Source organism: Ictalurus furcatus, chromosome 22 (assembly GCF_023375685.1).
Source record: "Ictalurus furcatus strain D&B chromosome 22, Billie_1.0, whole genome shotgun sequence".
Classification (NCBI taxonomy): domain Eukaryota; kingdom Metazoa; phylum Chordata; class Actinopteri; order Siluriformes; family Ictaluridae; genus Ictalurus; species Ictalurus furcatus.
The window spans coordinates 15,648,599-15,674,586 of NC_071276.1; the positions used below are offsets into that span (position 1 = coordinate 15,648,599).

The 25,988-nt window shown below is 39.0% G+C and overlaps 2 protein-coding genes across 8 annotated transcripts; one reads left to right on the forward strand and one right to left on the reverse strand.

Annotated features, from left to right (window-relative positions):
* Positions 1-687: 687 nt before the first annotated feature.
* Positions 688-12,842, reverse strand: traf2a (Tnf receptor-associated factor 2a). 2 transcript variants are annotated; one of them, XM_053610124.1, is made up of 11 exons: positions 12,528-12,842; positions 11,947-12,192; positions 11,472-11,550; positions 9,031-9,129; positions 7,518-7,679; positions 7,326-7,400; positions 7,107-7,181; positions 5,457-5,978; positions 4,946-5,123; positions 4,687-4,835; positions 688-4,135 (listed from the first exon to the last, which is right to left on the reverse strand). In XM_053610124.1, exons 2-11 carry the CDS (start codon positions 12,132-12,134, stop codon positions 3,917-3,919), a joined length of 1,746 nt encoding a protein of 581 aa, XP_053466099.1. In that variant the 5' UTR covers positions 12,135-12,192; positions 12,528-12,842; the 3' UTR covers positions 688-3,916. The 2 variants fall into 2 exon arrangements, with proteins under 2 accessions (XP_053466099.1, XP_053466098.1); XM_053610123.1 differs by having other exon boundaries at positions 11,947-12,163; positions 12,528-12,841.
* Positions 12,843-13,409: 567 nt separating this feature from the next.
* trafd1 (TRAF-type zinc finger domain containing 1) lies at positions 13,410-25,181 on the forward strand. 6 transcript variants are annotated; one of them, XM_053610644.1, is made up of 13 exons: positions 13,420-13,736; positions 14,261-14,302; positions 14,484-14,573; positions 14,757-14,879; positions 14,988-15,123; positions 16,745-16,798; positions 16,934-17,351; positions 19,483-19,820; positions 21,108-21,347; positions 21,497-21,632; positions 22,130-22,367; positions 23,954-24,029; positions 24,339-25,181. In XM_053610644.1, exons 4-13 carry the CDS (start codon positions 14,845-14,847, stop codon positions 24,381-24,383), a joined length of 1,716 nt encoding a protein of 571 aa, XP_053466619.1. In that variant the 5' UTR covers positions 13,420-13,736; positions 14,261-14,302; positions 14,484-14,573; positions 14,757-14,844; the 3' UTR covers positions 24,384-25,181. The 6 variants fall into 6 exon arrangements, with proteins under 6 accessions (XP_053466615.1, XP_053466614.1, XP_053466619.1 ...); XM_053610643.1 differs by having other exon boundaries at positions 14,834-14,879; XM_053610640.1 differs by lacking the exon at positions 14,261-14,302 and having other exon boundaries at positions 13,410-13,736; positions 22,133-22,367.
* The last annotated feature ends 807 nt before the right edge of the window (positions 25,182-25,988 follow it).

Below are 25,988 nucleotides of genomic sequence, written 5' to 3' on the forward strand. Positions count from 1 at the left end.
ATTGAAGCCATTAGTATTGTTCAGAGCGAATTTATTTACCATTACACCTGCAGTGTGCAATTACAAAAAAAAAACAATCGTTTCTACATTTCCCTGTACTGATAAAGTCAAAGCCTGTTTACACGAAACGGACTTCTATTTGAAGTAGAAGGGCAGTTGGACTACTCAGCAACTGCCCCCTGTACTTTTCTCAGTACAGAGAATCATTCCGTCATTGACGCATAGGACTAATAGCGCTCTTAAAGATGTGATTGGAGGTCAGAGTTGAAGTTACAAGGACTGTCAGAAGACAATAAAGGCAAGGGAAGCAGATTTCTTGAAATGTTTTGAATAAGCTTGAAAATGTCTCAGATGTTTTACTATGACGTGATCGTCTCTCTATTGCAGAGTTTTTGAAAAGAAATTGCCTTGAATTTTGCTTAAACTATGAAACGGTTTGAACGGAAGCAGAGAAGAAAAGTGCTGAGCCGGACAAAGTAAATTGAGCATGCTTCAGTGGACTCTGTGAAAGCCATCAGCCCAGTGTAGGCCATTTCACCAGATTTCCATTGCCTTTCCTTTAGAGCAGTGTGTGTGTGCACGCAGTATCAGCACTGGACTGGAGAATGTGTACCATGCAATCTCCTACGTCACACTAGTGCCATCATGTGGTGAGCGGAAAAATAAAGCAGCACACGTTCATCAAGGTGAGGTCAGAAAAGCATTTATTGAAGATGTTAAGAGGGTTAAACCATGATAAAGGGAGAAAAGAATCACGGTACCTTTACACATCACTGCTAGTCGCAGGTCTTCACAAGTTTTCCCAAAGTAAACTGCATTAGAAAGGTTATGGCACTGCAAGACACACGTCTTACAAGGATATAAACCAGCAACACAATTTATTAAAATGTACACAAATTACAAGTACAAGTTGTAGATCAGTAATCTAATAAACGCCTTTAGAGCTTTGATTCAAATGTAAAAACATAAGAAAATACCGTCACTTCAGTATAGCGTATGCTAAATAATTTACATTTAAACGGCTGCAGGCGAACTCCTGCAAAATGTAGTGTGCCTAGCGAAGCCTAGCCTTCGGACTGAAAAATCATCCAACCCACCACCCGGATGAACACACTAGAATTTTCACTCAAACAATAGGAAGGTCACTTGTATAAGTGCACAAGCTAAACTGTAATGTGTGCATTACGACAAATAATGCGATGTCAATTGAAAAGGCAAAGTGTTTATAGTGTAATATATGCTATTCGTGTAAGTAACTGAAAGCTTTAACGTTATAGATATGACTCACGATACAGCACATCTGCAGCATGCAGTGGTTGCTTAAACTGGCATGTAGAGAGAGGATGCATCATATGAGCTATACTACAGAGGCACGTCACCCATCTACAAAATAAAAAGCGCTGAAATGTCACTGGGGCGAAACGAGCAAGCTTGAGAAAACCTCGACTGCCAAATTAATACTGCAGTGGAGGGGAGAGAAGAAAAGAAAAAAAAACGGATCTTTTCAAAAAGACTTGTTTCCTCGTAGGATGACACAAAGTGGAGAACTTGCTAAAGCCCAAACGGAAAAAAAAAAAAAAAAATAGCGCCCGAACACATTTTTAAACCATCCCAACAGGAAATAGTACATATATTATTACTTAATAGAATCTATATTAGATATATAATTAATATTCCTTATATGCACAGCGTACAGTCAGACGACTGTGTGCACCGTATAATAGTATATCTATTTATACTTAAATAAGCAATATAACACATTCACATTTATAACCGTCATATACCGCATTTCAACAGATAATAAAGTAAAAGCAATACAAATAAAATGTTGGTCTACAAAGTAAACCAATACTTTACAATATGTGTGTTTGATTTTTTTTTCTTTTCTTTATTGAAACATCTCATGCACAGAGAGGTTTCAATGTCTGTCGGAACTGGTTTGAAAATAGGCTGGGTCTAGGTGCTTCGGTAGCATGAAGGCATCTTTTTTTAATTCTTTTTTTTTTTTCCCCAAAAAAAAAAAAAAAAAATGTAAATAAAAAGCATCTCAGACTCCATCTAGGAAAGGATCAGAGCGGAAACCTCATATGGAAGACGTACTGTATGCTGTAAGCCCTTAGGATGGAAGAGTCATGCACTGTATATAGGTGTAGCGATGCTCTCTGTGGTTCCTAAAATAAAGAAATAAATAAATAAACTAAAATTTAAAAAAAAAACCACTACCGCTTTTCTTGAGGTGATCGCGTGTAGAAAACGAGGTTGGGCTATCTTTTATGGAACCTATCTAATTTTAAGATGGCTTAAAGGTGCTACAGGTAGGATTAGCAGTTGTAATTACTAATTAATAATTAGTAGTCCTTCCAGAGTTAGCTTCCAGAGTTAGCTCCGGTCATCCGCAGTACAAACGTGCGAATGTTCGAGCCGACTTCTTGGTCCTGTTAGCGCGCCGTGGCGTTTAATGACAAACATCAATGTTGAGAGCATTTATTATTATTTTTTTTAAACAAATTTCACAAAGTCGCCTGGGACAACAGGAGCTATGGTAACGAATGTAAATTTGTGAGTTTTCTTTAATGCTTGCAATCTTTTGAAGCGATTTATGATTACCACTTACACAACACGTAGCTCCTTTAAACAACCACATGTTTCTAGTACGTTCACAAAGTGTAAAACCCCATAGAGAACCTTTTAGAGTATAGCGACAAAACAGGAGTGACTAAAGAATAGTCCCTTTTGGCTAATTCTAGTTAACAGAGTACGTTATAGTTGGAGGGCCATTAATCACTTTTGCCCAAAGCAGCACAACATCAAGAGAACACTCAGAACGAGAAAACACCAAAGTACGATTCAACACCAGCCCTTTCACGCCACAAGAAAGCACGAGTTTCTGTCCTAGTCTACGTCTCCACTCAGATTAGGCTAAAAAGCTGCCGGTTAGGGTGTGCGTGTAAATCCCAGATGCCTTGCTGCCTTGCTCTCGGGATGATCCTATCTGCTCGTAGTGAAATGATGGGCTACACTGAGGCATGAGAGGCAAAAAATTTGAGCGTTTAACTAACATCGGTGTGGTGTTGTTTTTCCGCTGACAGGGAGTTACGATGAAACTGCCTTCGCTTCTCAGGTTTGTGGTGCAAACCTGCACTTTTGCTAACTTGAATGTATCTTCCACAGATCCAACATGCAAACTAATACAGCAAAGAACACCAAAAAAATGGTAAGGAAGGAAACAGAGACCTGCACAGAACACATACCTCAAACACAAGCCGGGTCGGGGGAAATAAAACCCAAATTCTCGGACTTCATGGAATTCGAGCGATGTTCACCACTACGTACATAGAGGAGATGCGAGAAGATGTATACACTCAGAGTGGTTAGATATTCGATTAAGCAAGATTAAGGAACTATATAGGGTATAGCAAAAGAATTCGTTAGCATCATTCGTTGTTATTGAAACTCCACGTCTGTCTATGCAAAAGAAACACGCAATTAGTTCAAACACGGAAACGTAAAAGCCAATCCCCGAACACTGGCCACAGCACAAGCAAAGCTCCTGAAGGTGAAATGACTTCTATCCTGCGAGTAAAAGTCCTCTCTCAATCTCTAGAAAAGGCAGAAGTGCCACAACGGGCACCGATAGTTACGTTACAATCACTGCTGACAGCTATTCCCGCTGTGGGGAAGAAGGAGAGAACTTTCCGACTATATTACAGCAAAACTGCACACAACTCCAGGCACAATTTGGGTTGGCAACATTAATGTAGAGCGATGTAAAGTAACATGGCCCTGGGAATGGGAGTCATTCAGGGGTGCTTAGGCCCCCCCCCATCAGAGATCTGCTAGGAGGTCTCAGGCCTCAGAACGGCACTGAAAACCGAACGCAGCAGGCTGGAGGAGTGCAAAGAGCTGCCTTACAGCCTTAAAGGCCAGTGAGGTCAACGATGGCCTTGATGAAGATGGTGTCGTCACGGATGTACGAGTTCTTGGAGTCGAGCTTGGAGAGTGGGCAGAAGAGAGGGCAGCCGCTGGCGATGTTCATGTCGCTGACGGGTCTCTGGAAGGACGAGGACGAGATATCTGGCCTGAACGCGTCGATGATGTGCTCTCTGTTATTCTGGTCCAGCAGCATTAGTGTGACCTGCGAGCGTAGAATTGGACAAGTTTTGATGGTTACAGCTTTATTTTATGGACAATGCTTTAAAGCAAAAACCACTATGTGTTTCTTCAGATCTCTTTCGAAAGAAGTTCAATTCATCAACCAGGCTTAAATCAAACAGGTTTACTCGACCAAGCTTATTCAAATAGGCTTACTCAACCAGGCTTTTTCAACCCGGCTTAAATCAACCATGTTTACTCAACCCGGCTTAAATCAACCATGTTTACTCGACCAGGCTTAAATCAACTCGGTGTCTATGGCCAGAATTAGGCCTACTTGAATATTTAAATTGGCCACACACACAGCTGATAATTCTCTACATAGTCTACTGGACAAGAAAACGAGCACATAAAAAACACAGAGCTGCAAGAATATTATAAGAGGAACAAACCACTATGTGAGTGCTGTTACAGGAAAATCTGACAAGTGGAGTGATGTGACCCAACATGAATCAGAGTTACATAATAAATACTGTTAACATCACTTTTGTATTTGAGCCATGTGTCAGATGAATATGTGAACATGAGAAATACCTTCTGGTTAAAAGGCCACTTGAGCAAGGCATCACTGTGTCCCCTCATCACCACGAAGAACAGAGACAAGTGAGTGCCGCGCCCTGTTCCGTCCCCGTTCAGATAGATGCGCAAACACATCTTGTAGCCATACTTGCTTGTATAAAATGCTGCAAAACAGACAAATGTATTTCAGCAGGTATTCTGAGCAGTTTAGATTTACTTGCAGTTTAAAAAAAAAAACAAAAAAAAAAAAACAATGGACTCCTTGTCTCTGTACCAGGTGAGAACATGGCTGGGGCCCGTCCTGCTACAGCGTCTTGCCTCTTCTTGGCGAAGTCTGAGATCTTCCACACAAACACGCCATCGTAGGTGGCAGCTGACATTTCTCTCATCTTGCTCTCCATCTCCACGATGGAGAGATCCCTCAGCCCCACCGTCCTCTCCAGCTGACGAACCTAAAGACGGATCACAGAGGCAGATGTAAGTAGTGTACGGTCGAGTACTATAGATAATCTCGCAAGACAGCAAACGTGTGATGCCTTTGAAAGTTATCACAGCTTGAGTGGCAAGTCCAGGCTAAAATACATGTGGTCAGGTGGTTAATATCCACAACTTGTTTCAAAAGACGAGCACATGGCGTGCTCAGGAAGTAAGAGTGGAAAAATATAAGAATATTCGTGCGTGCTAATAATCTCATATACCATAAACAGCCTTCAGACAAAAAGACATCACTCGTCTTTGACGGTCTTTCCTCAATTTTAAATTCTTTTTTCGAAGCCCTTCATCACCTTGTTGTTGAGGATCTCGATCTTGTCCTGGTCGAGTCGATGCTGGCGGTTGTAAGCCTCCATGGTGGTGGCCGAACGCTCCATCTCGCGATTCAGCACGCACACGATGTTCTCGAAGGTGCTGGCTTTCAGCTCGAGGTCCTGGCAGCGACGGCTCAGCTCGGCCACCTTGGTCTTCTCGCTGTGCAGTTGCAGCTCGAGGGCGGCGCCGACAGCGCTGGGCAGCGGGGTGAAGGACGTGGCCAGGGTGGGCGCGGGCAGTGCAGGAGGTGGAGGATTAGGCGCGGGCGCACACGGCACGCAGGGCCCCTGCACGGGAGCCCCAGCGCTCAGCTGGCCCAGCTTGACTTCCAGCTCACACAGAGACTGCTGCAGCTCCTCCAGCTTGTGGCTGGCCAGCTCCAGGCCCTGCGGCTGCAGGCTCTCCACGCTCACCTTGATGCCCATGATGAAGTGCAGCAGCAGATTCAGGTGCTCGTATGAGCACGCCCGCTCGTGCTCGTGGATCTTCTCCTTCTCCACCTGGAAGTGAGAGAGCGTGACTCCAGTTAGGATATTCATATAAAAAAAATGCACACTTACAACACAAGACTGGTTCCAGGGTTTCAAATATTCCAGGCTGTTAATTTGATTCCAAATGGAATCAAAATCGAAGTTTTGTGGCTTTTAATATGAATATGTTAGTCTTAAGGTTATCTATAAGCGAGTGTGTGTTCCAAACCAATCACAAAATTCGCATTTAGAAGATATATGCGTTCAAAATTTTGTCTCTCTCTACCACCGATACGGACCGACAATTTTGATGACATCGTTCTGCACTTCAGCTTCTCATCAGATGTTCTGTCCAATCAAATGCTCTCTAGAATCTGCCGCGTCCCGCCCCCAACGTCATAAATATCACCTTGCCGAAGTTGCCGTTGTTGAGCGAGAGAAATATCAGGAAGTGTGGGTAATAAATGTGTCTTTGGCTGTTCGAATGCGAGCGTTTTATAACTGTAAGGTTATAAGAAGGAGGTATTTGTGCCAGCTTCCATCCATGGTACTGTCAAGTACGGCTTAGCCCGGGCTGTGGGGTAAGCTAAACATTATTGGCTATCTAAAAGGGGGAGGAGCCACTCGATATGTCCCACCCTGACTTCCCGTTTCAGTGGAAATTACGTCAACTGCTATTCATTTTCTACACCATGAAAAGAAGAAATATAATCTCTGCAATAACACAAAGAATAAGTGTCTTGGGTCTTTATTTATTTGGAATATTTTCATATTTTAATAACAGATGTTTTCAGAATGTTTAGATCTGGAAATTAGTGGCTTTTTAATTCCATAATGCCTGCTCTCCCTGATCATATGACAATTAACAGCCGAGCTGGGTGAAGGCTAACATGCTTCCTCCATGACACGTGAAGCCAGCTCATACTGCATCACAGCGTGTGTAACACACTTGGAGGAAAGCTCTATCTGCCCTCTTCCACATACATGAGCTCACAGATGGTCATGCGTCGCTAATGTCACAGTGTCTGACAGAGGGGAGAGAGAGTATGTCATCCATCCCTCCCACCCAGAAAGCACGGCCAATCTCGATTTAAACCATGCACGGCTGTACAACTGTCTGCATTTTAAGCTAGAACAGCGATATACAGGGGTACTCACAGACATGTCGCAGCCGACAACGTGAAATCTGCATGGGGTCCGGAATTTGGTACACAGCTTGATGTGATCCACATACTTACATACACATAAAAAAACAGAAACATCATGAACATCATATCAGTTCAGCAAGTAATGCTTATTAATAATAATAATAATAATAATAATAATAGTAATAATAATAATAATAATAACAACAATAACAACACCACATTCATTCACCTTCTCTCTGGGAATTTTCTTCTTCGCACAGCCTTCACAAATCATTGGGTATTTTGGACAAATCTCATCATGGGCCTAAAGATCAAGGCACAGAATTTTTTCTCCCCTCATCACATGTCAACCTTCTGGCATTGCTCCACCATCATGCTCACATTTAACACTTATCCCGTAAAAACAAATAAGACAGTTCACCTTAATATTTTTAAAATGAAAAGGTTCTTTGCAGTATTTGCAGTTCAGAGTCCTCTCGGGACATTCCCGCTCATTGTGACGTTCAAGTTCGTTGGCTCTCAAGAGCTCTTTGCAGGACGGACACGGGATGATCATAAAATCACACTGTCCCTCGTGGGTGGCCTGGGGAAAGGGTAGAGGGGTTAATACAGAAGAGTACAATAACATGTGAATGAGACATTCATCTGAACCTTTCACCCAAATGTTGTGCAAACATTCAGCAAATTTCCAAACTGTCAATAGGATGGCATGTGAACTGTTGCATCATTGTGGAAATATTGTGACAGAACAACTTGACGATCAAATGAGCGAAGCAGAACAGTGTCTTGTTAAGGGATGATTGTTCACCACCATACTGCACAGTTCTGGAAAATGTTCTAGCTTAAATTGATAAAGTATACCGTAAATGTGTGTCTGGGGGGAAAACCAATCACCACGGCTGAATTCACTCAAAATCAAATTTTAAGAAAATCAAATTTTAGCCTGCTTATAACAATTTTATGTTATAATAATAATAATAATAATAATAATAACCCTTAATACATATAGTTCACCAAAACAACAAGGGTATGTTTTTATTGACTTTTCAATCTTGCTTTGATTATCTGCCTCTCAAAAATGAACATGACTCGTGTAGACTCGGGTGAGTGAGACAAAGTATACGTGTGGGTCTCAGGGCTCAGTGCTCGCAGAGATGAGGTGTTTGTGTGTGATGCCATGATGATCGCAAGTATCTTTGTGCGCATGCAATTCACTAGAGGTCGACCGATATTGGATTTTACCGATACCGATAACCATGTTGGGCGGTAACTCCTAATAACCGATTAATCAACCGATAGGCTTTAAAATTTGATACAGAATGAAAACATAACACTCAAAATAAAACACGGCTGAACCTTATTACAAAAATAAACAGTACTGACTGTACCATGAAAATGTACTGTACTTTTTTAAATGTATATATTAACTATCAATAGATATTAAACAATAGTAAATAACATAGTAAATAAAAGATATTCATCCAAAATGAATAATAAAAAAAAAACACAACAGTGATAGTTTTTATTTTAACCTCTAGAGGCTGCTCTTGTATTGTATACCAACGGTGGACCCTTCTCAGCCGCTCCGCAATGGACAAACCGGGAAAACTTTTTTTTTTTTTTTTTTTTTTTTTTTTTTAAACTGTTAATCGGTCTTCGGTGCCGATTAAAATCAGCAAAACTGATCAATTGGTCGACCTCTACAATTCATGGCACCTTGTGCTCACCATACTCGCTGATCCTGCTGTGTGCGCTCAGGTCAGCCATCCTCACCCTCTCTACGATAGATACCGTTTAAATGACTAAAACTTTCCTACATCTATATTCCGCTTCTTCAAATATCGAACACCGTCGTCATTTCGGCTTGTTCAAATTTATATACACTAGATGGATGAAAATCTCAACAATACTCAGACTGGATGATTTCCACGCACCTCATATTCTTTGATGGTTCCTGTCCAGCTGCAACCTTCATTAATACAAACAGCTTCGAGGGCTTCGACTTCTCGTTTAGCAGCATTGTCAGGAAAAGCCTGCAGGATATTACAGACATCATGCTATTACAAAGTCTCTTTAACTTCATACAGCCTTTCCACCTCGTTCAGCCTGCTGCTCATCCTGTAGTTCTGTTTAGCTTCACTGTTAATACAGTATCTAATGAAGATGTCAATATTAAAGGAATACATCAGAATCCCCCACCCCCCCATCTAATTTCTATCCATCATTCAAATAACAGAAAACCTCATTCATCTGAAATCAAAAAGGTCTAAGGGGAGTGGTTGAAACATTTCAAATACAAGGATAGTTTTTATAACTATTGTATTACAACTACAGTATTAAGAATCGAGCGTGTGTAAACTTTTGAACGGGTTCATTGGTGTAAATTCAGTTATTATTGTGTCCTGTGGACTAGATGTAAACGTCTGATATGTCAAACAGCTTATTCAGGGCAGGACTCAATAAACAACACAGTTACATTTTTGTGATCCCTCTTATTTATTTTTTCTTTAAATGATTAACATTTTGCAGATTCTGCAAGTCGTATGTAAACGCATGACCTCAACTGTATTTTGTATGAGTTCCAGAGGTTTGCTGTGCGTTCTGTGATGGTATCTTTAAACAGATATCTTTATTTAGGACAAAACCAGGATCTCCAATATTGACATTGTATTGAAATTGGAAAACAAAGGGTTGCTTTCCCTTTACTGGAAAACTTTTAGAAACTGCCTCAACAGCTGCTGTTAGACTTCCACAGTAATGAGCTTTGAGTAAACAGCTTTTCTGTTCTTTCTTCAGTACAGAGTATCAAATTTCCTGTGTGTGGTAATCACACGTACACTACCAACAAGCCAAATAAGAGGAGAAAAAAAAACCAAACGGAAGAAGCTGGAACATTCCTTTAAACAACAAAACGAAACTAAAACTCTCATAGTTTAGATTCCTGAAGAAGTCATGTTTCTACATTCTTGCGGGAGTGATGAGGGAGCTGCCTGCAAGGCTTTTTCATGAAGATCTTCCCACACATGCTGAGAACTCACTGGCTAATGTTCCTGAGTATAGTAATAATAATAATAATCTCATAAGAAAAAATATTATTTAAATCATTACCTTATTTTATTGCATACATACCATGCCCTCCACTAATATTGGCACCCTTGGTGAGCAAAGAAGGCTGTGAAAAATTGTCTTCATTGTTTAACCTTTTGATCGTTTGTTTAAAAAAATTCACAAAAAATACTCTGCTCTCATGGATATCAAACAATTGCAAACAAAACAAAGGTTTATTTAAAAATATATATGCAACAATTATTGGCAACCTTTTAGTCAATACTTTGTGCTATGTCCTTTTGCCAAGATAACAGCTCTGAGTCTTCTCCTACAATGCCTGATGAGGTTGGAGAATACATGGCGAGGGATCTGAGACCATTCCTCCATACAGAATCTCTCCAGATCCTTCAAATTTCAAGGTCCACGCTGGTGGACTCTCCTCTTCAGTTCACCCCACAGGTTTTCTATGGGTTTTAAGTCAGGGGATTGGGATGGCCATGGCAGGACCTTGATTTTGTGGTCAGTAAACCATTTTTGTGTTGATTTTGATGTATGTTTTGGATCATTGTCCTGCTGGAAGATACAACCACGGCCCACTTAAGCTTTCTGGCAGAAGCAGAGGCAGTCAGGTTTTCATTTAATATTTTGTTGATATTTAATAGAGTCCATGATTCCATGTATCCCCAACAAAATTGTCCAGGTCCTCTGGCAGAAAAACAGCCCCAAAACATTAAAGATCCACCACCGTTTTTAACCGTGGGCATGAGGTACTTTTCCATATAACTATCTCTCTGTGTGCACTGAAACCACCTCTGGTGTTTATTGCCAAAAAACTCTATTTTGTTTTCATCTTTCCATAAACCTGTATTGTGTTTGCAATCGTTTGATATCCATGACAGCAAAGTATTTTTGTGAAAATCTTTAAAACAAAAGATTAAACAATAAAGACAAATTTTCCCAAGCCTTCCTTGCTCAAATTTACCAAGGGTGCAAATATTAACGGAGGGCAAATACCTAACCGTATGCATTTATGTTGACTTTAATAACCTCCATATCCTGATAGTTTAGGAATTGTATTTATTTTTAAATATTCTGTCGTTTTAAATAAATCTATGCACGCCCATCAACACTATTCTACTTGAAACTAAACGTACTCATATTGAAAATAAATCATTCAATTCAGAAAAATGCTGTTGACTATCAATGTGTACTATAATAATAATAATAATAATAATAATAATAATAATAATTGTAAATGTTAAAGTGAGTTAATGAAAGGAGAATGTTTTCCTCTCTGTAGTATGAGGCTTGGTGTGGAATAACTCACACAGCCCTGTTTCAGAATCGACGTTGGCTCCTCAAAGATATCTTCTTTTATACAGGCACTGCATTTCTGGGGACCAGAACTGGAAAGAAAAAGATGAGGAAAATGTGTTACAGGAGACACAAAATGTTGTAAAATTTGATGTTATTTCACATTTCTGCCGGAATTTTTGACGCTCAGTCTGGGTATCAGTACAAATCTAATGTGCCTGGCAACAACAGCGCACAATGACTGGAACGAACAGGAACAGCAGCGGAGCTAACTCAGCTAACCCCAAGCCCTTTCTTTTGTTCGTCTTGCCTCAAAAACACGCGTTTTACTCACAGCTCGTTGAGGAAAAACGTCAGATAAACGACCCAGCAGTGTGTATGAAGGTTTTATGAGGTGTGTCAGGTGATAATATTGGGATATTAGCGGACTGTAGGTAGGTGTGAGAGTGTCACCGTTAGCATGTTGCTCCAGAGGACTGAGCGCTTACCTCACTGTTTTGTTAAAGCAGTATGAACAGAATCGGTGTCCGCACTGCGCCTGAAACGGCCTCCGCAGGATTTTCTGACAGATGTTACACAGATGCTTTTCTTCCAGCTTGTTGGCCAGGATTTTCCTCGGGAAGCCCGGCTTGTTGCCTTCCAGTGAAGACGGAGGGGACGGTTCCTGTGCAGCCATTATTATTCCCGAGCGAGCATGTGACCTGCCTAACGCCGAGCCGGGAAATGAAACCGAGCTTAGTGCATTGGGTTGAAAAAAAAATAAAAAATAAAAAACACATCGGCTAGGCTATATCAAACATCCTGTTATTTACCAGACCCTAACGCTTAGTCATTATTATTATTATGAACCTATTTGCTCATGCGCGAGGCTTTTGTAACCAAGGTTACAAGAGAACATTCCCACATTAACAAAATATGCTAAATAACTTCCGTTATCTTCACGAAAACACCAAAATATTACTTGCACACATTTTCTAAGTAATGTTCTACATTCCTGACTAATTCCTTAAAGAATTTACATGTTTATTATATCTTTTTTTTAATCAAGAACAACAACAAAAAAACCTACCATCATACGTTCCAACAAATTATTGACGAAGCCTGAGCATCCCAAAACTACCATCGCTACATCACTTTTTCTCTAATTCATTAAATACAGCTGTATATTTTTTAAAGTATATATTAATTTTTTTGACGTCCAGCTTCGTAAATTAAAAAGTACGCGATGTGCTCTGTCTCTCACTCTCACTTCAGCTAGGAGTCAGTTCCGGAGGAAAAAAAAAAAAGAGTCGATTCACCTATTCCACGCACTGAGAATGGAGAGTCGAATGCAAAAGCTTTGGAAATTGTTGTTTTGAATGCAATGTGCATCTTTAGAGTCGATTCCACGCGGCTATTAGGGGATTGAATGGATATTTATCGATACCCAGAGATCAGTACTGTATTCTGAGACAGTACTAATATGGGGAAAAATTGACAAAATAGTGCACTACAGCATAAAACTGGTTCTTTGCAGTTAATAGATGTGCTAAGGTTCCTTGTCATCATTATTAACATGACAGTGTATTATGTATTTAATAATTATCATTGCTCTCTTCGTTTTCTGTGCGTTTTGGTTTTTTTAATCGATATTTGAGAACATTCTGTCGAATATGGAGTCAGATTCCGAATCGATTTCTTTCAGTTGAACTCTCTCGGGTTGTGATAGGTATTACTCGCTAGGGTGCGCTGCAAACACGGACGCGTTTGCTTTTTATATATATATAAATATATATATATGTATATAATAAAAGCCTGTAATAAATAAATGTGTATTCTTAACACTGATTCTGAATGGGTTTTTTTCTTTACTATAAATATTAATTACATTACGAAATACCAGTTTTACGTGTTTCATATATCATGTTTCTGAATCGTTTCATCCTCGCTGTATCTTCTTTAAAATTATTTTGAAATATGTTGTTCCACCTGAACGGAAGTCAGTCCTGATATCAGGACTAAAATTCCTAATTCCGTCACCGAACCTGTAGGCTTACTACTTTCGTTTAGTTGTTCAGCATAGCGATATCAACTAAAAGATAGTCAAGCTTTTAAAAATATTTTTTTTACCGTTTTATTTATTTTTTGCACTGCCGCAAACAGATACGGATGATTAAACTAGCAAGATAATTAATGTCACTTAGCCAAGTTAGCCGTTTTGCTGCGTCCAGTCATGAATGGTTGCTGTTCGGGGAGGAAAAGAACTACAACTCCACATCTTTAAAAAGTTCAATATTCTGTTAGTTGTTTATTATTATTATTATTATTATTATTATTATTATTATTATTGTTATTGTTGTTGTTATGGTTATTGTTACTACTACTACTTTAACTATTATTATTAATACTATTATTACTGTTTATTTTGTTAACACGTATTTATTTTTCTTAATATTTATCTTGTACAATTATAACAGTTACGTAAAAAAATTTAAATTACATTTTATTTTTATTTTTTTAATGACATCAGAATCGGTATTTGTTTGCGTCTGTCTCTTAGCTAGATACCTCAGGCTGTGTTCTATGTAGCGTCAAACTCCCTGTAACAGTGCCCTTCATAGGGTATAAAATAGTGGATTGTACAGCCTATCTAGTGCACTTTGTTTCTGTGGGGACGTCATTTGGGAAGCCACCGATAAGCGAGTTATAAAGCCTGGTTAGCGAGCTAGCTGCTACTTCTCCACAGGAAACGAAAGAAAGGGATCGACTGAAAACAACGTTAATTAATCGACACTCGTGTTTCTGTTTCGTTTCTTTCGAAAGGTTAAGGAAAACGTTTCTCCACTAAGCTTCAATAAAAGCAAGGTGAGCCGATAAGAGTTTATTATGGGTGGAAACAGGCTAAAAGCAACAGGAGAGCGGGTACAGCTAGTTCCTGCCTTCAGTTACACACTGTGTAGGATATTATCAGCATCAGCATAGTGTTTGTATTTCTCTTGTTTTTACTGTATGAATTTTGTAGTAATTGTTGTTTCTTTTCTCTCAGACTCTTAGGATCCAAAATTATTGGCACCCCTTCAAGAGAAAGTGCGACAGGCATTAAATCTACATACAACAATTCAGCATTTCCACTCAGGTGGACAAACTACTTTCTTTTCCTCTGTAAAAAAAAAAAAAATTATGGGAGTGCCATTACTTTTGAAACCAGCGTTTTGCAGGAAAAGCGTGCGCTGTATAGAAAAGTAAACGTGCACATAGGTTTAATCTCAACACTGAGTATGTGTTCTTCATGTTGTGTATTTATTTTCATCATTTTAAGGTGGACCACACGTCGAAAAAGTCTGTGGCATCATGGTTCGACTGTGATTATTAACAGCTTGTCTCTTTTATCGAAAGGGCGGTTGGTTATGGCCGACGAAAACACTCAGCTTTGCTCTAACTGGTAAAGCTTTTCCTCACCACTGTTCCTCCTATACAGTCTTGTGTAGCTACTCTACAGTCCACCCTTCCTGCTTTCATGACCGCTTTCATCCTCTGTGTGCTTCTGCAGCAAACATGACATTCCCGAAGCCAACTTCACCACACACGAGATCCACTGTCGACGCAATATTGCCCTGTGTGATGTGTGCCAGGAACCTGTTCCCCGAGCTGAGCTGCTGCATCATAAAGAGCAGGAGCATTCACAGGTAACATTAATACACCGCTCTGACTACCAAACCAGGAGATTTAAAATCGCATTATATGCGGTAATATCGGATTAATCATAATTGAGCAGATGTGTTGTAGGCATTAAAGAAACAAGATTTTAATGTTTAACCTTTTAAGTAATTCGAAGCATGTATTGAAGCTTGCTTTGGGTAAGGGGACCTGCACCAGATGTTTTCTGATTACAGTAAAATGATTAATGTACAGTAGCATGGCTTCATGTGTTGTCATTTGTTTTTTAGATTATTAAAAGATTATTATTATTATTATTATTATTATTATTTCTTTATTTATTTATTTTAGAGAACAGGCTATCCTTGCATCTCAATTTTCCTACTTTTATACTGTATACTAAAAGTGTGTGTATGTATGTATGTATGTATGTGTGTGTGTATGTATATATATATATATATATATATATTATTTATTTATTTATTTATTTTTATTTTTTTGTGAAGAAAGAGTATGCAAGTACTTGGGACAATCTAACACATCATTTAATGGAAGAGAACCATCTTTGGGATGAGACGTTAAACCGAGGTCCTGAGTCTCTGTGGTCATTAAAAATCCCGGGACATTTCTCGTAAAGAGTAGGGGTATAACCTCGGTGTCCTGACAAAATTCCCCCATTGGCCCTTCTCTATCACGGCCCCCTAATAATCCCCATCTCTGAATTGGGTACATCAGTCTCTCCTCTCCACTAATAGCTGGTGTGTGGTGGGTGTTCTGGCACACTATTGCTGCCATCGCATCATCCAGGTGGATGCTACACACTAGTGGTGATTGAGGAGATCCCGCCCACCCCCCCATTATGTATACAGCTTTTTTTGAGTGTTTAGAAAAGTGCTATATAAATCTAAGGTGGTATTATTATTATTATTATTATTATTATTATTATTATTATTATTAACGTTGGTGCCTGGAAGAGAAGACCAACGCCGTCAATGTAAACAAATTCCTCGGTGCATTTCGGCTTTTCTCCATTCATTACTCCTGATTATAATTTATACTATATTATTGAATTTTCCATTCCCTTGATGTATTTTTCCACATTTCATTTACACCTCTCTAAAACGGGTTCTTGAGTTCGTCAAAGCAAACCGTCACGGCAGACTCCTCCTCTGTCACGCAAGGAATTGTGGGCAATGTTGGCTGAAAGAGTGTCCACGGAGCCACACTTTGAAAATCTACTGGAAATAGTAACCATCCGGGTACATCTGGGAAACCCGTTGCAGCGTACGACAATTTGGGACGCACTGACTTTAATCTCGGATACTATTTAGGGCGGATAGTAGGTGACGTCTAGGGACGCAGAGATCAAACCTTGTTCCAATTTTTCTACTCCTTTCTGACCAGAATAATGCTCCAAAAGAAATATATTACAGCACTCCACAATAGTTTGCACATCTGCACAAATCTGGCTGCAGACAGTGATTTAAAAGTGCAGTTAGTCATGTTTAAAAGATTATCTAGACCTGCAATAATCATGTACTTTAATTATATCATTCTGAAGTAACTTCATTTTGAAGTTATATTATACTGAATTTAAAGAATGTAGTAATTAGTTTACACCTTGTTTTTGTTTGTTTGTTTATTCCCCAGGAACAATGCAAATGTGGACTGAAGATTGAAAAGAGGCTCATGGAGAGCCATCAGGTATGGCAGAGTTGACTTATCTGTGCATACTAGTCATTTTTGAATCTCTAGTGGTAGTAATCTTGAAAATCAATGATGTCTATGTAGACGTGCTTCTTCTTTACTGCACTTATTCGCACTGAGTTGTGTTCACAGAGTTCTGACTGCAGCCAGCGTCTGGTCCCATGTCAGTACTGCGAGCTGGAGCTGGTCTTCAGCCAAGCCATACAGCATGAGGAGTACTGTGGGACACGTACCGAACCCTGCCCCGTGTGCAAGTTAAACATCATGCTGAGGGAGAAAGCCATCCATCCGGCCCTGTGCGGGAGCCTCACACCTCCCCAGGAGAGGAGGATGGCGTCCCAGGATCCTGGAGCATGGTTTGAGACACAGTCCATCCACAACCTGTTGAGGGGGCAAGAAAGGAGCAATAATAATAACAGTAGTGGTGGGTTAACAGAGCGCAGAGGCCCACCACGGCCATTAGAGAGCAGACTGCACAACAGCACCCGAGGAGCAGTGGGAACCGGGGCCAGGAGAAACGCAGCGCAGAGAAACAATGAATTTGCTCGCTGTAAGTACAAGAATGGTTAGATGCTATTCATTTACTACACCAAATCTGCCGTAGTGTTTTTCATACTGTAGCCATCATAAAATTGCCAACGCAACCATGACTATCATCTGGGTGGTTGACAACATAGGCAAAAATTTCTATTATGATATTTTCTATAACAGCAGCTCTGATGATACTTCCACCTGCAAGGCAAATCTCACGTTTATATAATATGATACTTGAGACTCCTTCCATAAATGTTAAGTAAATGCATTGCTTACAGAAAGCTTCACCATATCAGCAGTTATATGTTTTTATTTGTTAAATAGCTACAATAAAACAACAAAAAAAATTGGTTTATTATAAGCCTTAGAATATGTGGAGCATGTGTTGTACAAACCCCTCTGTATGAGCCGTTACTAGAAACTGTAATCTACTGGAACAGCATTCATTTTAACCGACAGTGCTGTGAAAAAGTATTTTTCTTTTACCTGTTTTTTTTTTGTGTACATCTTGTACTAAATTGTTTTTGAAATTAAAACAAAATCTAAAATAAAACAAAGGCAACCTGAGTAAACGCAAAATACAGTTTTTAATCGATGTTATTTGTTGAAGCAAAAGCGTTATCCAATACCAATTGGGTCTGTCTGAAAATGTTTTTGCCCCATAATTACTAATTCCCCAAATCTATGAAACTGCATTCATAATGGGGTTCAGCTGGACTAGACGCAACCAGGCCTGACTACTGCAAACCCTGTTCAATCAAATCAACACTTAAATAGAACTTTCAACAGGATGAAGTTGGTTAAAAGGTCTTACCCAGTAACACACTATGTCAAAGCTGAAAGAAATTCCAGAAATTATGAGGAAGAAGGTGATTGAAATACATCAGTCTGGGAAGGGTTACAAAGCTACATCAAAGGCTCTGAGACGCCAAAGAACCACAGTGAGAGCCATTATCTCCAAACGGAAAAACTCGGCACAGTAGTGAACCTTCCCAGAAATGGCCGATCTTCCAAAATTCATCTTAAGAGCACAGCAACTACTCATCCAGGAAGTCACAAAAGAGCCAAGGACAACATGAAAGGACCTACAGGCCTCTCTTGCATCAATAAAGGTTACTGTTCATGACTGCACTATCAGAAAGACACTGGGCAAAAATGGCATCCGTGGAAGAGTGGCGAGGTGAAAACCACTGCTAACCCAGAAGAACATTAAGACTCGTCTGAATTTTGCCAAAACACACCTTGATGATCCTCAAACCTTTTGGGAGAATGTTCTGTGGCTTGAGGAGTCAAAAGTGGAACTGTTTGGAAGACCGGCGTCCCGTTACATTTGGCGTAAACCAAACACAGAACTCCACAAATAGAACATCATACCTATGGTCAAGCGTGGTGGTGGTAGTGTGATGGTGTAGGGATGCTCTGCTGCTTCAGGAACTGGGCAAATTGCAATAATTGAAGGAAACATGAATTCTGCTCTCTACCAGAAAATCCTAAAGGAGAATGGCCGGTCTTCAGTCCGTAAGTTGAACAATGATCCAAAGCATAGGAGTAAATCCTAGTCCTAGAAGTAAGTGAAAGACTGATCTCCAGTTATCAGAAACGTTTGGTTGCAGTTATTGCTGCTAAAGGAGGCAATTAGTTTTTCACATTGGTGAAAGATGTTGGATAACTTTTATTGCTTCAATAAATTAAATAAAAACTGTTTTGTATGTTTACTCAGGTTGCCTTTGTTTTATGTTGTATATTGTTTGAAGATCTAAAACTGTTTAGTATGAGGTATACAAAAACAAAAGAAATCAAATACTTTTTCACAGCACTGTATGATTTTATGTTGCAGCTGGAAATACTGTCTCCTGTTATTAGAAAATAAATAAATAAATCAGATTATAGAATTGGAAGAGCGCTGTGGTAAAATTTACAATACAATTTTCTGAGATGTTGCCGGAATTGTAAATGTTCTTTTTATGACAATTAGAATTTTATGGGGGGGGGGGGGGGGGGGATTGTAGACATGAAATAAAAGTATATGTAAACTACTTTTTCTAACAAACCCATGTATTGTTTAGTGTAGAAATGTCCTTATGTGTCATGATCTCATATTTTTGATCACAATTTGCACAGTTATTTGAATGCGATTGTTTCTTCAGTGCTAGATCAGGAAGCCGAGCTGGAGAACAACAACAACAGCCTGCTGTGGCCTCTGAGCCAGCTGCCAGGTTCCGACTCCTCCGGCCTGGACTATCTGCTGGCCCTGAGTCTGCAGAGTGATGGAGATACAGAGGAGCCAGGCGTTCAGCAGGGTTTGTGGACCGACGTCTGGGATCGACGTTTAGGCAGAGCACCTGCCCCAAGCACCTTCAGCTCCCAGATCTCTTCTGGCAATAATAACAACACTCCAGCTAGCACTAACACATCCTCCGAGATCATGCTCCCCTGTGAGTTCTGCGAAGAGCTCTTTCCTGAAGAGGACCTCATTTTACACCAGGTCAGAGTCGAGCATTTAGCAATAGACTGTAGCTTCAGGATTTAATTACCAGTTAAATTAGTATTTTAAAAAAAACAAAAAAAAATATGGTATCTGTGTACACAGGTGTCCATCATAGTAAAAGACAAACCCTTTCTTTCTTTCTTTTTTTCAGGGAAAATAAATCTATCATAAATCCTTGTAAATGATAAACAGTAGTTTCAGAGATGAGTTTGCAATTTCATTAAGGTTAGAAAGTCAGAGGAAGATAAATAGAAAAAATGGTGATTAACATAACAAACAATAACATTTCCATCTATAAATTACACAGCAATGGTCTAAAATATTAGATACAACAAAAGATGTACAAAAAGTTCTATAATGGTTAGAAATCGATTAGTTCATTTTATTGATTCATGTTAATGACTCATGCTGTAGGACATTGGAATTCAAACTCTTGGGTGCATGGAAAATGCTAAATAGTTTAATATTTTTATTTGAATCTGTTTGACAACTAAAACCTATGTATAGAATTTTTTATTACTCATACACTGCCCATAATACACTGCCCTCCAGAGTTATTGGTACTTTTTTTGTTTTTTTTTAAAAGAAAATGGGTTTCAATAAATATTACACAGAACAACTTTCTGTTGTTCTGTGTAATATTTATTGAAACCCATTTTGCACTCAAGCAATAGGAGAAACTATTTATCTTCATTCTAATAAACAAAATCGTTCTCATTAGAGCTACTTTTTCAATAATAGTTCTTTCCCCTTCCCAAAAAATATATGTGCCAAAATGATTGTCACGTCTTAGGAATATTTATATACTCTGTTGTTGCTTGTAACCATGTCCTGTTTCCCTGGAGTATAAATATGAGGTTGCGCATATGTAAAACCCGTTTGTCATCCATTACCATGGAGAGATATATATATATATATATGTGTGTGTGTGTGTGTGTGTGTGTGTGTGTGTGTGTGTGTTTTGTGTTGAAAGTTCTTTATTTTTATATATATATATATATATATATATATATATATATATATATATATATATATATATATATATATATATATATATATATATAAGAACTTTCAACACAAAATCAGGCAATGGGCATAAGCATACATAAGTGATTAAAAATACTATTGTTCACATTTAGGGCTATACTGAAAAGTTTCTTTTTCTATTAAACTATATCTATTAAACAGTAATTGCCAGTCTGACAACACTGAAGCATTTTGAGTTGAAGCATTTTATATAATGCATTTAGTGACTTCAGTTGCTTGTTTGTTATTGTTCCCCAGACGGGTTGCAGCCCTGCAACTGCTTTCGCCTCATTCAGCAAGCAGCCTCCATCTGTGCACCATGAAGAGCCTTTCACCTACGATGACATCACTCCCCGCACCCCGAGTCCTCCCAACCTCCCCCACTCGGTCTCCCCTCTTTCCTACAGCCCTCCATCAAGCCCACTAGGGGGTGATATTCTCATTCCCTGTGAGTTCTGTGGAGTTACCCTGGAGGAAAATGTTGTATTTCACCATCAGGTAGTCGCACCGCGTGCACTTGGCATAATCTATATATAAATTAAACTATATATGATATTTGTGTTTTGGAATATAGAGTGTGTGTATGGATAACTCTGTGGCTTTTCAGTTTCGTTCTGTGTTCCTTATATCTGTACGTTGACATTTAGGATAAGTGTGACCTCCGTCCTGCCACGGCTTATCAAACAGATGGAGCGTTGCCATCGCCTTGGAAACCCATCCTCTCAGCCAATGAGAGTTGTGGGAGGAGTTCACCGGAAAGACAAAGGAGAGTAAGACACCAGGGTGAGCCACTGCTCATGCTTTCTCATCCAAAACATTGGTGGCATGACACTTGCACATACTTTTATTTTTGGGACCTGAGGCCATTTGCCCAGAGTGTTTAGCATGTTTAGTCAAGCCTAATAGCTGTTTACAGACTAGTTATGATTCAAGTACTTCAAGTATACAGTATGTATGATCCAAGCTTAACACTCGTGTTTGTTTGAAAGTTACTGTCACATTACAAGCTCTAAATATTCTTTTGTATATAAGTGAGCAGCTTCATCTGAAAAGCTTCACTCAACTGTTGACCTGGATCTAGACAAAACCACTCATGAATCAAATAATTCATTAATTAAACTTTACAAGGAACTATATATAATGGGATCTTGCAAGAATTGCATACATAAGAGAAGTTATGTAGAGAATTACATAAGTAATTAATTCATGGTCTGTGTGCAAAAATCTACCTCTGATTCAAACTGATTAGTTTGCACTTATTTTATTTTTGTTTCATGCAGCAGATCCTGCTGAGGGGTTCCTCGTGCCAACTCCTCTTCATGGCTGGCCAAGCCACATGTCTCCTATAGACCTGAGGAAGCCGTCTGCCTTCAGAAGTATTTCCATCGCCGGGAAGAACACCAATTCAGAGCTGCAAGGACAGACCAGGAGTCTGTGGGGAAAAGGCACGGAGACCCACTCGTCTCACTTCGATCCTCTCAGCGGAGGCTACAGTTCCAGCACTGCAGGGTCTTCTGGGTAAGTACACAGCTGGGGTTGGGCTTAGTTACTGTCTGTGAAGTTGATCCACAAGTTGGTTGATCATTGAGAACGAGGACAAATGTAGGGCCTTCAAGTCAGCCTCCGATTTATAAAGTTTCAGGTTTTGTGATTTAAATCCTTTCAGGAGAATTTATTTGCGTGGGGAAAATTGTCACAGCAGTGTTACTGCATCTTGTTTGAGTCAGTGTTATTGCAACTTAAAATATGAGAGTTGATACTTTATGCAAATGAAGACAGTCAGTACGTTTACATGGAGAACAATAATCCAATATTAATCTGATTAAGACAATACTCTGATTAAGAAACTAGCATGTAAACAGCAATTTTTATTACTTTAATCCAATTAAAGTCATACTCAAAGTAAACACAAATTGAATTAAGACATGTGGAGTATTCCTGTTTTAGTCGCATTATCAACGTGCTTTACAGACATGTAAACACCTTAATCACATTATTAACATTGTGTGGGAGTTTTCACCGCATTTTGCGACAGGACACGATCACACACGGCAGTGCTCAAGCGTTTTATCGCATACAAGAGATCACGGCTGTGTCCCAATCCGCGTACTTGCCTACTATGTAGTAGGAGCAAGACATGTATCTCAGCTACTATGTAGTTGTTATAGGTAAGTACGCGGTTTCAGACACAGCCCATGGCTTCAAGCAGTCATCTATTTGCACGTATATCACGACAAATAATTAACTGCACTTGAAGCGTTCATAAAATTAAAAATAAAAACACCCAAAACTGTGTACAGTAGTGGTTTTCAAAGTGGGGGCCGCAACAATTTGGTGTGAAAAATAAATAAATACATGATTTTTATATATATAATATGCATTACTATAACATGTTATAAGGGGGATATATTCAGAAGTCTGTATTTTTAATGTGTTTTAAAGACCTCTTGCAAAAGGGGGCCTCGGTTAAATGTTAATGCCATTTGGAGGGCCTTGCCCTGGAAAGGTTTGGGAACCCCTGGTATACGGTACCATAACGAAGACCAACTGTATGTCAATACGTGAAATTCTGGAGGGACGTCGGACGGCGTGGCGCGGTGACATGATGACGTGCGCTGTTAATTGATCTATATTGTATAACATGTAAAACAGGAACATGAAAGGCGTATTCTAAAAGCCACTCACGTCAACACCTTAATCACAATATTGTCTTATTCAGAGTAAGGTCAATAATTAGATTACTGCTGTCCATGTAAACGTAGTCAGTGTTACACCTGGGGGAGAGAAGAAGGAGCCGGTAGTGTTGATATTTATTTATTTATTTTTTTTGTATTGATTTATTCTGCATATTCATAGAAAGGTGAAGGTATAAATGTGCAAAGAACCCAACAAGCTATCTGTTCCATCTAAAGATGTATGGTCTTCAAAAGAGATTGTCTGGTTTAATGGAACATCCGTTGCTGAATAGTCCGATTAAGGGATACTGTAACCCAAATCCAGTTCGCTGTGCTGTACCTTCTATACTCCAACTTTTCACAATTTTGCGATGTTTGCATCTACTGAAATATTTTCCCCTCACCATAAACATCATCATAGACCTCTAGTATTCCCCATGACAGGCCTCAATCTTCAGACAGAGCAGAGGGTCGACGCTGCCAAAAGAACACCGCAGTGTCAAAGGTACTGTTTTAAACCATGCCAGAATAAAAGAAATTGTTTTTTAATAGAAAGCGAAATCTTTTCAGTGTTCTTAAACGACTTTTCTCACTCACCATTTTGATAGATTTAAACAACAAGAACAAAAATCGAACTAGGAAATTCCTTATATATAAAAAATTATAAATCTTGTACACAGTCGTGCATTAATTACAAGTGCCGATTTACCTTGATGTTAATTCAAGGTGAAGTTTTCAATGAAAAATTTACCATATTTGTTCCTTTATGTATCTGTACGTTGTTGATTCACTATAATGAATAAAATGTCTCCAGGTGCCCAAGAAGCAGAACACTGAAAAAGAAAAGGAGGAAGAGTAGGAAGTGTGTCGGCTTCTCTAATCATTGTGGAAGAGAGATGGCTCAGATTAATTAATGTTGAAATGCAGTTTGTGCGTGTGTGCGTGTGTGCGTGTGTGCGTGTGTGCGTGTGTGCGTGTGTTGTGGAGAGAGGGTGTGTATACTTTTGTCTTTGTGTCTATGTCCAAAAATTATTCATAGCTTCTTCTTCTAAATTACTTTTGTTGCACTATGTTTAAAATTTGTTTGTTGTTTTTGTTCCTGTATATATGTTCTTTAAGAATTAAAAAAAATTAATACTTTTAGCTCCTTTTAATATTTTCAGTTTATCAGAACTGGAAGGACACTATAGCTTTTTCTATTTTCTTACAGTATCTCACAAAAGTGAGTACACTTTCACTGTAGGGGTGTACAATGTGAGGACATTTTCACTTAGGGGTGTACTCACTTTTGTTGCCAGCGGTTTAGACTTTAATGGCTGTGTGTTGAGTTATTTTGAGGGGACAGAAAATTTAGTGTGTTATACAAGCTGCACACTCACTACTTTACATTGTAGCAAAGTGTCATTTCTTCAGTGTTGTCACATGAAAAGATATAATCAAATATTTACAAAAATGTGAGGGGTGTACTCACTTTTCTGAGATACTGTAAGTGTGACAATACATTCGTACGCATTAAGCTAAATTCTGTCCTTTATTTTGCATACTGTGTATTACGTTATGGTTTGAGGATCAATCCAAGCTGAGGCAATCAACTTGTGTAAACTTTTCGTATTCTTTTGAAAAATGCTTTATAGATATAATAAAATCTTCCATCCTAGTTTGTCATTTTCTTCTGTATGAGTAGGGATGACCTGAGCCCATTTTTCTATTTTTGGTATGATATCTAAGTATTCACTGACACCAGTAGGGAGTAGATACTAGCATGTTCTTAGTAACAATACTGCCTTTCTGGAGTTTTTGTTGCCAAGTGATGCAGAATGTCACATGTGCGATGGTCTGCTTTAAGACAAGCTGTGTCCTATATTATATGCATGATCTGTCATGTCAGTCAACACTACATGTTCATGGCTTAAATATGGTGCAGAAATGAATCAGGAAATTCCCTCTAGTCAGTACTAATAATACTCAGTACCAGATTGTTGTATTGTTACTTGAGACATGATCTACATGTATTTTGTGTGTGTGTGTGTGTGTGTGTGTGTGTGTGTAGCAAGTACAAGACCTGTGCACACCCAAGCAAACATAATTTCCTTCTTATCAGATAGTGTAAGAACTGTACAACCCCTGGCAAAAATGATTGAATCACCAGGATGGTCACCTGGCTTTTTTACTTCGTAGCAAATAAACAATTCACAGATATTTTAGTTTAATAACTGAACTGATTCTGGCTTCATGAAACATATACATAAAACAAATTAAATGAAATTATTTTAATTAATGGCATCTTTTTTTTTTCCAGAACAAGTAGAGGGGGGAAAAAATTATGGACTCACTCAATGTTGAGGAAAAAATTATGGAATCGCCTTGTAATTTGCATTTCTAAAACAAACACCAGCTCAAGTCTAAAAATGCAAGTTAGTCTGCAGTTAAAAGAGCGTGCTTACAGACTTTAACCTTGGACTTT

Coding starts and splice junctions, on each gene's coding strand:
- traf2a (XM_053610124.1), bottom strand. CDS start 12,134: ATGGCTGCACAGGAACCGTCCCCTCCGTCTTCACTGGAAGGCAACAAG. Junction 9,130..11,471: donor CGATTCTGAAACAGGGCTGT/GTGAGTTATTCC, acceptor AATATCCTGCAG/GCTTTTCCTGACAATGCTGC. Junction 4,136..4,686: donor AGTGGCCTTTTAACCAGAAG/GTATTTCTCATG, acceptor CTACGCTCGCAG/GTCACACTAATGCTGCTGGA.
- trafd1 (XM_053610639.1), top strand. CDS start 13,675: ATGGTTGCTGTTCGGGGAGGAAAAGAACTACAACTCCACATCTTTAAA. Junction 15,124..16,744: donor AAGAGCAGGAGCATTCACAG/GTAACATTAATA, acceptor TTTATTCCCCAG/GAACAATGCAAATGTGGACT. Junction 24,030..24,338: donor AGAACACCGCAGTGTCAAAG/GTACTGTTTTAA, acceptor AAATGTCTCCAG/GTGCCCAAGAAGCAGAACAC.